At 37.0% G+C, this 13,097-nt stretch overlaps 1 protein-coding gene across 3 annotated transcripts in view; it reads right to left on the bottom strand.

The window, feature by feature from the left end:
- The window catches only part of LOC131478491 (heat shock factor protein 3-like), an 86,164-nt gene that overhangs the window by 25,132 nt on the left and 47,935 nt on the right, over positions 1-13,097 (bottom strand). The window contains exon 14 of one of the 3 annotated variants that reach the window (XM_058658363.1): positions 10,523-11,111. The exons of 1 other annotated variant lie outside the window; for it this stretch is intronic. In XM_058658363.1, coding sequence (XP_058514346.1) covers positions 10,594-11,111 — 518 coding nt within the window. In that variant the 3' untranslated portion in view covers positions 10,523-10,593. Of the gene's footprint in view, positions 1-10,522; positions 11,112-13,097 lie in introns of those variants that run through there. One more of the 3 variants, XM_058658364.1, reaches the window with a different exon arrangement.

Here is a 13,097-nt window from a genome sequence, read left to right as displayed (position 1 = left end):
AACACACTTTGAAATTCAAGTCATATTATACATCTTCTCTGAATATAACAGAATAAAAGCAGAAAAGGTAATAGGAAAACTTTTCGAAATAAATTAATCTTTTTTGGGTTTTTTTTTTGGGGGGGGGGGCAGGAAAATCCTCAACACCATGGTGAGGAGTAACTAATCTTTGTGTCCCACCCAGCAAGGCATGAGCCAATCCACGCCAGCTAAAAACAAACAAACAAAAAAAATGTTCTGCACCTTAAATGTCAACAAATATCTTGTTAGAGTTACAAGCCAGTCTAGATTATCCTAAAATCTGCCAAGATCAGCAAAATTATACTTCAACACAACAAATGGCTAAATACTAAATTGAAATAGACACGAGACAGCTGAATGGTACCTTAAAGCCATTTTAAGGTATATAGCAGCCGGTTCTGTATATAAACTAAAATTGAAATGTCAATGAGCTAATCATAGGTTGTGGTGAGGACTTGCTTTTTTTTTTTTTAACATATTGGTTACTCAAAACCATGTCAATTCAATAATATTGCAAATTGCTGTTGATGTTATATTGGGACTCTTAATTGACTGTGATGATATCCTACCAGCTCTAACTTTGGACCAGAAATGGTCTCCCCAAGAAACTGTTCAACCCATCTGGACAATAAGTAGCTGGACTCTATGCTAGGTATACGTTTGCAAGGAAAGAATCTTGGTTGAATTTGAACTGTAATACTGCATCAAGGTGGAGGAATCCACCAGGGGAGAGGGGAGGGGGAGGGGTGGGGGGGATCCCCAGAGCCTATGAAACTGTCACATAATGAAAATAATAAAAAACAGAAGAAAAAAAAAGAAATAAATTAATCTAAAACATGAAAGTTTACAGCAATAAGAGACTACATAAAAATAAATATTTCAAGTAAAAAATCTTACAATGCAACTCAATGAACCAGAAAAGCAAGAACAAATCAAATTGCAAATTAGGATAAAAAATGAAATGAGACCAGTAAATAATAAAGAATAAAATAAATAATAGAATAAATAAGGAGTACAGATTAATGAAAGCAAAAGTTAGTTTTTGAGTAGATAAAAAAAACTAACAAAAATCTGTTCTATGTTAACCGAATAATGACTAATTCACAACCAACATTATTCTGTATTGGTACTGATTTCTGATAGTGCACTCAGCACAGGCAAAGTAAAATGAGCTAATGTATTTTTTAGAAAAATTTCCATTATATTACCATTTTTAGTCATTTATACAATTACTTTATTAGTTCTGTAAGTACAATCTAGGGGCATGCGTGAAATTAAATTATGTCACTTTCTACCAAGGAACTAATACCTGTGACAAGCCCTGCATTTCGGTAGAATGGCATGGGTATGTGATGAGCAAGGCTATGAGGAGTTTCTGGCTGCTTGGCAAGACCTGGCAGAATGTCTGATCACCTCATTGCTGCCTCACTCCACTGTATGGACACTCGATCACCTCTCTAATATTTCATAGACTTCTCTCCTGAGGGTGGTGGTGTCATTTTTCTGAAAACGTGAAATGATTCCTGTAACTGGAATAACACCTCAAACTGATCAATCATGTCATGGTAAAAGCGTCTTTAGTAACTTAAGGCAATGACACACAGGTAAAAGCATACAATAGTACAATTGAACCCACAATGTCGCCAAACATCCTGTTATGTGCCCACCTTTGTCGTGGAACTTGCCCTAGTATAATTAATGTTCTCCTTAAGAAGTGGCTTGATAATATCTTGGAACAGATGGCAATCATGCAGGTACAAAGAGTTTGTTAACCGTGCAGCTTCGAACTGTTACAACAAATGAAATGACACATTTTGGTTTCTCACCACGGAAAGCAGAAAGTAGATGGGGCATCTTCCAAAGGGAGACAAACGTGAGCCCCAAAAGAAAAATGGCTTAAAACTTCCACCTTATATTGGCACTCATATTTAGGGAAAGAAACCAGTTTATAAAGATAAAAAGAAGCTTCTTGCAAAGGCCCTCTGTTCATAGGAAGGCTGAGTTGCCCTAATGCTTTTCACTGTCCTTTAACCAAAGAACAAAAAACAATCGAATCAGTTCCAGGTGAAGGTGATGGTAATTCATGCATAATTGATTATAAGATTTAGTAAAGAATCTATAATATATATATTTCTTCATAAATTTCTCTAATTCATGGGTTTTCCTTTTAGTCTTGCATTCTAGATATTTTTAAAAAATATTAGTTTAGGTTTAGTGAAAATTGATGTGGGATATACGTAAACCATCTGTCACTATGTAACTGCATGTGCTGCCAACCATGGAGTTCCTGGCTTCAGCCAGGTGACTGCATGTTTGAATGAATAATGTTTGCTCAAAATGTTTTCTTTGAAGTGAAATAATAATAATGTTTTTTAGGATTGTTTTTTGTAACCATTCTTTTAACCATGAAGTAAAAATGAAACAATTGAATGTTGTGCAAAAGTTTGTGATGATTTTGGTATAAATAAAGAAGGCAGCTTTTTTGAGTTGTGCACTATGAACATCATGCCATAGTGGTCCGTATCTCTCCTTCTTGTCTTCTCACAGATCCACACATCCTTTGCAAGCTCGAAAGTCAATCGGGGCTGGTCTCCAGCAAGTGGCACCCAGACTTGGGTCTCGACAAAGGTAAGCCTCTTCACTATTGATATTGATGTTGGTATTCATGGTGTGGATCGGACTTCACCCAAGGGCGTTGCAGGCCCCCAATAAGAGTTCAGATCAGGTGCGGGTGAATAGTAAGAACATTTTTCTTTGAGAAGCATTGTACCCTCTGTTAGCTACAAAAAGGGCCATATTGCATCCAGTGAGAGAAACTTACATGCTGATATTATTAAACACACTTTGCAGAGGAAAAGCATTAAAATGAGTAAGCAGCAGCCTCTGGGATTGTTACAGTGTGCAGTCAGCTCCTGGCTTCCAGAGGAGGCAACTCTAGATTTGCCTTTAAGTTCATTAAAGAACTAAAACATGCTCTTTCTGATTATGGTCCAAATTCCCTATACTCAGTCTGAGGCTCTAAACAAGCCTCTTCACTTTGCTCACTCGCTTTCTTTGCTCTTTGTTTACTCTGCTCTTCTTTTTCTGTCTCCCTATTCCTGCTTTTTCTCTGCCTCGTAGAATACCCAGCCTTTTGTACCTTATGGACAATGTTAGTACACAATTAAATATGATTCTTAAATTGGTCTCTAAAAGTATAATGTTCATGTCAAGGATAAATTAGTATAAAATTTAATTCACTGTTACATTGTTCCAAGGTATGAGATGAACCCATGTGTTCTATGTGCTAGTTTTAATATTAAGATTGCAAATGGTTACAGCATGAGAATGTGTTCTTGATGACTGTCGAATTTGTTTGTGATATAATTAATTATAGTCTTTAAAGTGTAATATACAGCATTTTTCTAAATATTTATCATTGATAGATGGAATTAAAATCTGGCCCTCCTGTAAAACAACAAAGTTTTTAAAACATGTTATGGTAATATCTCCTTTTAAATAGTTTTTATTCAATTAATTAAAATCTAATTTAGATTTTATTATATTAAAAAATTCCATTTCAATCCGATATTTTAAGCCTTCTTGGCATCTTTGACAGGCATCTAAAACTTCGAAAGTTTCAAATTTGGGGACCTTGGTATTTCTACCGGGGCCTTCTGGATATATTAAAATTTATCTTTTTATTCTGTAGACAACCACTGGTCAGATTATTTTAATTGTATTAAGAACACTGTCAAATGCCAAGAGGGACAAAATTTGGTTATATCAAAATACTACTATTGATGTCTAAAAAAAAAAAAAAGAATTACAAAAATCTAATCCAAATTTGTGTATTTTCTAGTTTCAGGACAAGTAATGCCTAATGATTATAAAATGTATGCCAAAAAACAGAAAAATGTGAATGTTTATAGTTTTATTCATTTGTCCAGGTTGTCCACTGTACATCTGCTAAGATAATTTATATTGCTTGGAAAGCTAAAACATAGGTCTTTAGTTTAATGGATGGATTTCCCTGTAATGACCTCTTTCCTCTTTCACGATTTTGATTCAGATTGGATTATTATGGTTGAGTTTTCATTTGTTGATTTTTAATGGACACTGTTACTACTAAGCTTGGTTAATACAGATTTCATAGTAAATTCTAAGTTTTTCTGACATGATTTCTCTTGTACCCTGCAACATTTTAGAGGCCTCAGTCAGAGGGCAGTGGCCATCCTGTGTTCTGGAACCCAGCTCAGTAGTCTTGGCTGGGGGGCACCATGGTGATTAACATGGCTCCATCTGCCATTCCGGGCTTCTTGCCTCACAGGATTTACACTGACTTTTACTCATATGCAGGTATCTCACTAAATTTGTCTATTTTGGGTTCTCATCTGGGACTCAAGAGGGCTGGACACAGCACAAATGAGGGGTCACTATGGCCCACTAGGTTTCTAAATCATGTGAGTGTGGTGGCCGCCTATGTCTGTTTTAATGTCTTTTTGTTAAAATTGTTTGCTTTAACAGGTCCAATGCCAAGATAACTGTTAATCAAAATTCTATTCTTACAGTCCCATTGAGTGTTTTTTACAAAATAAAAAAGGCTGTTATTTTACAATAATACTATTTGGCCTCAATATTGCTTAAGATTAAATGAGAAATGGCTTCATAATAAATCTTAGTTTGATGTCATTCTTTTCTAGCTAGAGTTGCTTTAGAAAAATCTTAAATTGTCTGCGTAATTTTAAGTTACTGTGTTTGCTGGTGAGGAAATGCTACATCTTTTACTTATCATAAACTAACTCTTAGAGGTTTTTTTTCTAACAGAAAAAGCTATTTAAAAGAACAGATATACTTATTTGATGTATGTTCCCTAAGTCATATTTGTACCCTTAAGCATAAATTGGGCAAAAGCAAAAACTATTTGGGTCTGTTCAAATACCACGTAAAGCAACAGGTGCATCTTCTAGTTGGTTAATAAGTTTTACGGGTCCAGCCACAATTATTTGAAATCTAATCTACCTATATTTGTAAATCATCTTAAAACATTTTTTTGCAAACTCATGTTATGAAAAATAAAAAATAATTCTAATCAACTGATAATTTAAAAAACATCTAAAGGTTTTAAGCTGTTACTAAGATTGGGTAATCGTTCTGCTCTAAATGAAGATCACTAAATCAACAACAATAGAAAATCTGGTTCATATGACTCAAATTTTTGACAAGCTGTTTTAAAATATCTTAAGTCATTGATGCATTAGTGCTCAGGTTTGTCAATCAAACAAATTACTTGTGTTATATTATCTGTCTAGTGTACAACTTACTTTAATTATTAACCTATACTCTTATCTCATATTTATAGCAGATATTGAATCTTTGGGTATTTTCTAAAGCTGTTACTTAATAGTTTTCACTTGACATTGTTTCTTAATGTAAATAACCTAGTGATTTAGTTTTATTTGTTTCTCCTATACGCTCTCTAAAACTAAAGGGCACTCCAATGGACCCTAAAACTAAGAAAAAACTATAGAATTTTAAGGAATTAAAAAAGAACAATTAAAATAGGAACATATAAAAAAGCTTCTTTAACTTCCTGAATTTCCCTGTGTTTGTTATTAAAAGAAAATCAAGAAAATGGAGACTGTTAATTGATTTACAAAATGCTAACGCCACTGTGGTTATTATGAGCTCTTTACAGACAGGGCTGCCCTCTCCTATAGGGCTTCCTAAAGATTCGACAAGATTGTTCCTTTACTATTCCCTGTCACACAAATGATAAGCCTACATCTGCCTTTAGCCTGCCTTTGACTAATTTAAAATGGTTGTTCCAATGGTTTCAGTAAGACGTTTTGCCTCAGGACATGAAAAACAGCTCCACCTTATGTAAAAAATTTGTAGACTTAGCCTTACAAAAGTTTAAAAATATTTTCCATCTGTTTATGTTATTCATAACATGGATGATATTTTAATGCCTCACAAAGAGAGTTTTCCTACCAAAAAAGAATCCTTACTAAATCAATCAAAATTTTAACTAGTGATGGCTTAATAAAAGCTCCAGAAAAAAATCAAGTACAGTCTCCATATAGTTTCTAGAACAACAGATACATTCTGATTTTGTTCTACCCCAAATCTTATAAATTAAAATGCACAATTTAGCAACTCTTAATGACTTTCAAAAACTTTGGGGAGGTATGCACTGGTTATATCCCTATTTAAAATTAACTGCTATTGATCTTCAAGCTTTATTTAACACATTAAGAGTGGACTCTAATCTGTGGTATCCACAGCAACTGACAGATGAGGCAAAAATGCTTTGTAACTGAATCCAGATTATCTCAACATAGAGTTTCTGAAAATTGATTTTAATTTTTATTGGCAATTAATAGTTTTACCCACTAATCATAACCCAACGGGATGCCTGTGGCAACAAGGACCTTCAGAGTGGCTTCATCTCCCTCCCATTCATAAAAACATTACTACTCCTTATTGTGCTTTGGTTTCTACCTTGATTATAAAGGGACGTTATAGAAGTAAGGAGTTTTTTGGTAAAGATGTAGATGAAAAAGTATTCCTTACAATTCTGAATAGCTTACCTATTTCATATTTGAGGATGAGACATGGCAAATTGTACTTGTAACTATTATGGGCAAAATTTCTCACCACTTATGTAAAAACCCAAAACAAAAGAAATTTCTGCCCAAAGAGTAGAACTCTGTGTTGTTACTGAGGAATTTAAATATTTAAAAATGGCGCTTTTAATTTTTGCACTGATTCATTTTATAGTGCCACTCTTTCTCTGCCCATAGAGTCTACCACTTTAACTGGCAGTCATACTACTCTTATTAACTTGCTTACTCAGTTACGGGACTTAATTCATTTTAGACATTTATCATTTTTTTGTGTACCATGTGAGCACTCATTCTAATCTACCTGAACTGGTTCATGAAAACAATGTCCTCGCCGATTCATTAACTAAAACTTTTGTGGGTACAGTTCAAGCTGCTAGAGAAAATCATGCTCTTCATCATCAGAATGCTACTTCACTTAGAGTTCGGTTTCCACATTGCCGGCTCTGTACAACTGACATATGTACATGTTACTGTTAACACCTTTTTGCATGTAATTTGGGCTACAGCTCAAACTAGGAGAGTAAAGATGTTACACATTTAAGTACTTGTTTTGCAGTGCTCAGTTGCCCTAAAATTATAAAGACAGACAATGCTCCAGCATATACTTTTAAGGCACTCCAGTCATTTTGTTCCATGTTTCCAATTTCACAATCTACCGGGATTCCTTGTAATCCCCAAGGCCAAGCCACAACTAAACATTCTAACCAAATTTTAAAAACTCAGATCTCTGAATTACAACAGGGCAAATTTAAACATCTTTATTTGGATCAGCATGGTACCAGCTCTTTCTCTGATACTGTTCTCATACTGGACCCTCTCCTAAACCTTTAATAAAATGGAAAGACCTTTTCACAGGACAATAAAAAGAACTTGATTTTCTTCTAACTCCCAGGAGAAGTTATGCTTGTGTTTTTCCACAGGACCCATGCTCACCAATTTGGATCCCGGACTGGCTGATTCGACGTCACGTCCCATCTTCCTCAATTCCCGTGTCAGCTACTGAGGACTATGTACCCATCCCACAAGAGATGCCTTCCGCTGCTCCCTCCACCAACACTTCCATTCTGCATGCCTTTGAGTTGCCTGCCTGAATCATCTTCCTCCAAGACAAATGCACCAAGTGTACTGTTACCATTGCCTTATTTCTTTCTTAATGCCTGCCACATTTGTTATTTTGATAAGTGCTCATATGTACTGCTGCCTAAAAATTGAATTGAACCATGGTATGATGATCCTGCCCTTAATGCTTTACAATCATATCCTATAGACTTGTCACACTCTCAATGTTTTATAGTTTCCTTAATTTGAGTTATAATTCCTTTTTATTCTTTTTTTTAAAGATTTATTCATTTTATTACAGTCAGATATACACAGAGGAGGAGAGACAGAGAGGAAGATCTTCCGTCCGATGATTCACTCCCCAAGTGAGCCACAACGGGCCGGTGCGTGCCGATCCGAAGCCGGGAACCTGGAACCTCTTCCGGGTCTCCCACATGGGTACAGGGTCCCAATGCATTGGGCCGTCCTCAACTGCTTTCCCAGGCCACAAGCAGGGAGCTGGATGGGAAGTGGAGCTACCGGGATTAGAACCGGTGCCCATATGGGATCCCAGGGCGTTCAAGGCGAGGACTTTAGCCGCTAGGCCACGCCGCCGGGCCCTTTTTTTTTTTTTTTTTTAAAGATTTCCTTTTTATTCTTATAGGGTCTCTTGCAACCTCTACCACTACATTAGTGCAAACAAGTTCATATAGCTAATCATGTTAATTATCTTTCCTGTAATATTAGTTATGGCTTATTCACACAAAAAAGTATTGATAGACATTTAGAGATAAAACCAATGCATTAAAAAGGTTATCATTTACATTGGTAATGAAATTTAACACTTAAAATCTAGATTTAGTACCACTTGCTGTAGCAATTAAAAATGGATTTGTGTTACTCCTCTTTCTTATAATGACTCACACATATCATGGGATGATGTTAAAACTCATCTTGAAGGTATATGGAACAGTACTTCCACTCCTCTTAGTATTCAACAATTACACTCCCAAATTTCTACCATTTTCCATTCTCATCATCGAGCCTTTTCTGCTGGAGATCTTACTAATCAATTTTTACATTCTATTACATCTTTTGTTTCTGATAAAGTGTTTACTTCATTTTTTTATTTATTTGCAAACTACACTAATTGTTCTTCTTGTACTATTTCTTATCCCAGTATTCATCTGACATCTAACTCTAATACTGCAAACCACACGCAGAGAACTTTACAACCTTCAACGCAAGTTTGAGAGAGAGGCAGAAGCGGGAAGCCATGCAGTTGTGTCGGATGACATGGGTGTGTGATGAGAATCGCTCCTCAGTTAGCAAGGCTATGTGGAGTTTCTGGCTGCTTGGCAAGACCTGGCAGAATGTCTGATCACCTCATTGCTGCCTCACTCCACTGTATGGACACTCGATCACCTCTCTAATATTTCATAGACTTCTCCTGAGGGTGGTGGTGTCATTTTTCTGAAAACGTGAAATGATTCCTGTAACTGGAATAACACCTCAAACTGATCAATCATGTCATGGTAAAAGCGTCTTTAGTAACTTAAGGCAATGACACACAGGTAAAAGCATACAATAGTACAATTGAACCCACAATGTCGCCAAACATCCTGTTATGTGCCCACCTTTGTCGTGGAACTTGCCCTAGTATAATTAATGTTCTCCTTAAGAAGTGGCTTGATAATATCTTGGAACAGATGGCAATCATGCAGGTACAAAGAGTTTGTTAACCGTGCAGCTTCGAACTGTTACAACAAATGAAATGACACATTTTGGTTTCTCACCACGGAAAGCAGAAAGTAGATGGGGCATCTTCCAAAGGGAGACAAACGTGAGCCCCAAAAGAAAAATGGCTTAAAACTTCCACCTTATATTGGCACTCATATTTAGGGAAAGAAACCAGTTTATAAAGATAAAAAGAAGCTTCTTGCAAAGGCCCTCTGTTCATAGGAAGGCTGAGTTGCCCTAATGCTTTTCACTGTCCTTTAACCAAAGAACAAAAAACAATCAAATCAGTTCCAGGTGAAGGTGATGGTAATTCATGCATAATTGATTATAAGATTTAGTAAAGAATCTATAACATATATATTTCTTCATAAATTTCTCTAATTCATGGGTTTTCCTTTTAGTCTTGCATTCTAGATATTTTTAAAAAATATTAGTTTAGGTTTAGTGAAAATTGATGTGGGGTATACGTAAACCATCTGTCACTATGTAACTGCATGTGCTGCCAACCATGGAGTTCCTGGCTTCAGCCAGGTGACTGCATGTTTGAATGAATAATGTTTGCTCAAAATGTTTTCTTTGAAGTGAAATAATAATAATGTTTTTTAGGATTGTTTTTTGTAACCATTCTTTTAACCATGAAGTAAAAATGAAACAATTGAATGTTGTGCAAAAGTTTGTGATGATTTTGGTATAAAGAAGGCAGCTTTTTTGAGTTGTGCACTATGAACATCATGCCATAGTGGTCCGTATCTCTCCTTCTTGTCTTCTCACAGATCCACACATCCTTTGCAAGCTCGAAAGTCGATCGGGGCTGGTCTCTGGCAAATACCTAAGAAAAGCACAGTTTCTCCTGCAGAAGAAACGAGTTAATAACAAGAGTCAAATGTCTCATTCAAGCCTCGTGGCGTTGAAGGCTTCACAGTCTCGGGAATTCCCAAGTGTCCTCACAATTGAACCCCACTTGGGAACAGTTTACAAGAGTCAAGAGCAGTAGAGAAGAGTGCAAAACCGTATACCTGAGTCCCAAAGTTGAAGAATGCAGTCTTACAAGGTCAAAGTCCCCAGAGAAGAGAGGCACAGCTTGTGGTTATGCTTCTAAGTTGTACTGTCCTCATCCACACGGCCCTTCTTAGAGCTTATCCCTAGCCCACTGCCACTGTTTCTCAATGGTTGATGCTCAGGGAACTCATCTGTGGGAGTATCTCTTGAAGTCGCGAATGGCTTTAGCCATGAGAGGAGCAGGTTTCTTGGCAGTGGGTTTTGTGGCCCTGAGCTCGGATGGGATGTTGGCTCTGGCTGCCAGCGCTGGCCTCTCTGGTACTGGGGTGAAGCAGCTGCTGTGGGAGCTGTGACGGGGAGGAGCCTGGGTGCTGCCAGCTACTCCCTTGAGGAAGATCATCTTTGCCTGGCGGCGTCTATACTTGGTTGCCTGTGCGGCCCTGATGGCCATGGTCACTTGTTGCAGGTGCTTCTCTCGGGCATCATGAAGCCGCAGGTACATCTCTCGCCACGATTCCTGCTCCCGTGGCTTTTCATATTTAAAATCTCGGTTGCAATGCATTTTCCAGAAGGCATCTGTCTTTTGCATGAGCTCTGGATTGCCTTTTTCGGTGCGCAAGAGCTGCTTCGGCGACAACTTGCCCAGATTCCGTTCCAGAACCTGGTAGGGGACTCTTCCTGTTGTGTGAGAGTCGGAATGGATGTCTTTACGATGCCATTGTAAAAGCAAAAGAAAAAAAGAAGAGAAAGAAAAATAAAGAAAGAAGGACAAGGGAAAGCAGGGAACACAGGCCCTTAAATATGTATTGTAAAATACATATTTGTTCACCTTATTTAAATAAAATAAATTAAAATATAAAAGAGTCCACTGTAGAGATAAACCTTTTCTTACTTTTGAGTCATAGGGACAGTAGTTAGCAACTTCTAATTCCTCTTTTAAAAAAGAATTATTTATTTAAGAGTGAGACCAAGCAAGAGTGACAGACAGGCACTGATTTCATCCGCTAGTTCACCTCTAAAGGTCTGCAACAACTAGGCCTGTGCCTGGCTGAAGGCAGGAGCCAGGAATTCTATCTAGGTCTCTGACATGGGTGGCAGGAATCCAAATACTGCTTTAAGAGGTAAGTTAAACCATGGTAATGGCACAAAACCGGTGTGCAAACTAATGGGACAGAAGCCTCAGACATAAATCCATGCATCTATAATCCAATAATCTCTGACAAATATGTTGAAAAAAAATATTCCCTTGTGAAAGGGCAGTCTTGCCAGTAAATGGCACTGGGAAAACTGGACTTCAGCACACACAGGTTTTAAAAAAAAAATATTTGAAAGGCAGATTTCTAGAGAGAGGGAGAGAAAGAGAGAAAGATCTTCCATCTGCTGGCTCACCCCCTAAATGGCCTTACCATCCACAGCTGAGCCTCGCTAAAGCCAGGAGCAGGAGCTACTTTTGTATCTCCTGCATGGGTCCAGGGGCCCAAAGACTTGAAACATTCTCTGCTGCTTTCCCAGGCCATAGGCAGTGAGCCAGATCCAAAGTGGAGTAGCCAGGACATGACATGAACTAGCACCCGTATGGGGTGTAAGTGCCGCAGATGGAGGATTAGCCTGAATTTGCACCCATAATGGCCCCAACAGGCAGGGATTTAAAATGAGACACCTACCTTACACTCTATGCAAAAACAAGCAAACAAAAGCACTCAAAACTGGTGAAGGATCTGAACTCAAGATGTGAAATTATAAAACTACAGTAAAACATACAGAAACATTGTATGAGACATTGTGAGAAACAATGTGACACATTGGCATAGGTAAAACGCTTCTTGAGTATGATTCCAAAGGCACACGCAATAAAAGAAAAATAAACAGGATTATTTCAAGCTCAGAACTACTGCACAGCAAAGGAAACAGCAAAGTGAAGAGAAAATCAACATAATGAGAGAAAATATTTGTGATGCCTACATGTGATAAAGGATTAAATATACAGAATACAAGAGCCCCAGAAACTTAACAATAAACAATCCAGGAATGAAATGGACAAAGGCTGTAATGGATGCTTTTCAAAGGAAGAAAGACAAATAGCCAAAAGACACATGGAAATGTGCTCAGCATCATTAGCCAAGAGGGAGATGCAAATAAAAATCACCATGAGGTATCACTCACTGCAGTTAGGATGGTTATTATCCAAGAATAAAAAAAAAATTCTGGCAAAGTTATGGAGAAGGTAGTACCCTAATACAGTGTTAGTAGATCAAAATAATTCACCTTGAGTCTTTCACTTCATAATTAAAGAAATGAGAACTACATTATAGTCTTTCACTTCATAATTAAAGAAATGAGAACTACATTAGGACGCATGGGACATTGTGCAAAGTAGCTGAAATGTATTCTTTTGTCATAATCTGCTATTTAAAGATACACAAATACTGTAGATTTGAATAAAGAAGTATTACTAAGAATAGGTGATTTTCTATTAGATGAAAGTATTTTTTTTTTTAAAAAAACTGTGTTTATGGTATTCTATACTTTTTCCAAATATGACAAACACAGAGTATTCATAAAGTTCATGGCAATGCTGCATATTATGAAAATACTACCCATGGATTGGAAAGCTTACTGCAAAGTAATTTTATCTTTTAATTTCATTTCCATAGCTTTTTGAGATAGTCTCATGTATATGACCACTAACAC

This window comes from Ochotona princeps, chromosome X, assembly GCF_030435755.1.
Source record: "Ochotona princeps isolate mOchPri1 chromosome X, mOchPri1.hap1, whole genome shotgun sequence".
Lineage (NCBI taxonomy): Eukaryota > Metazoa > Chordata > Mammalia > Lagomorpha > Ochotonidae > Ochotona > Ochotona princeps.
This window is presented reverse-complemented; position numbering and strand designations above follow the sequence as displayed.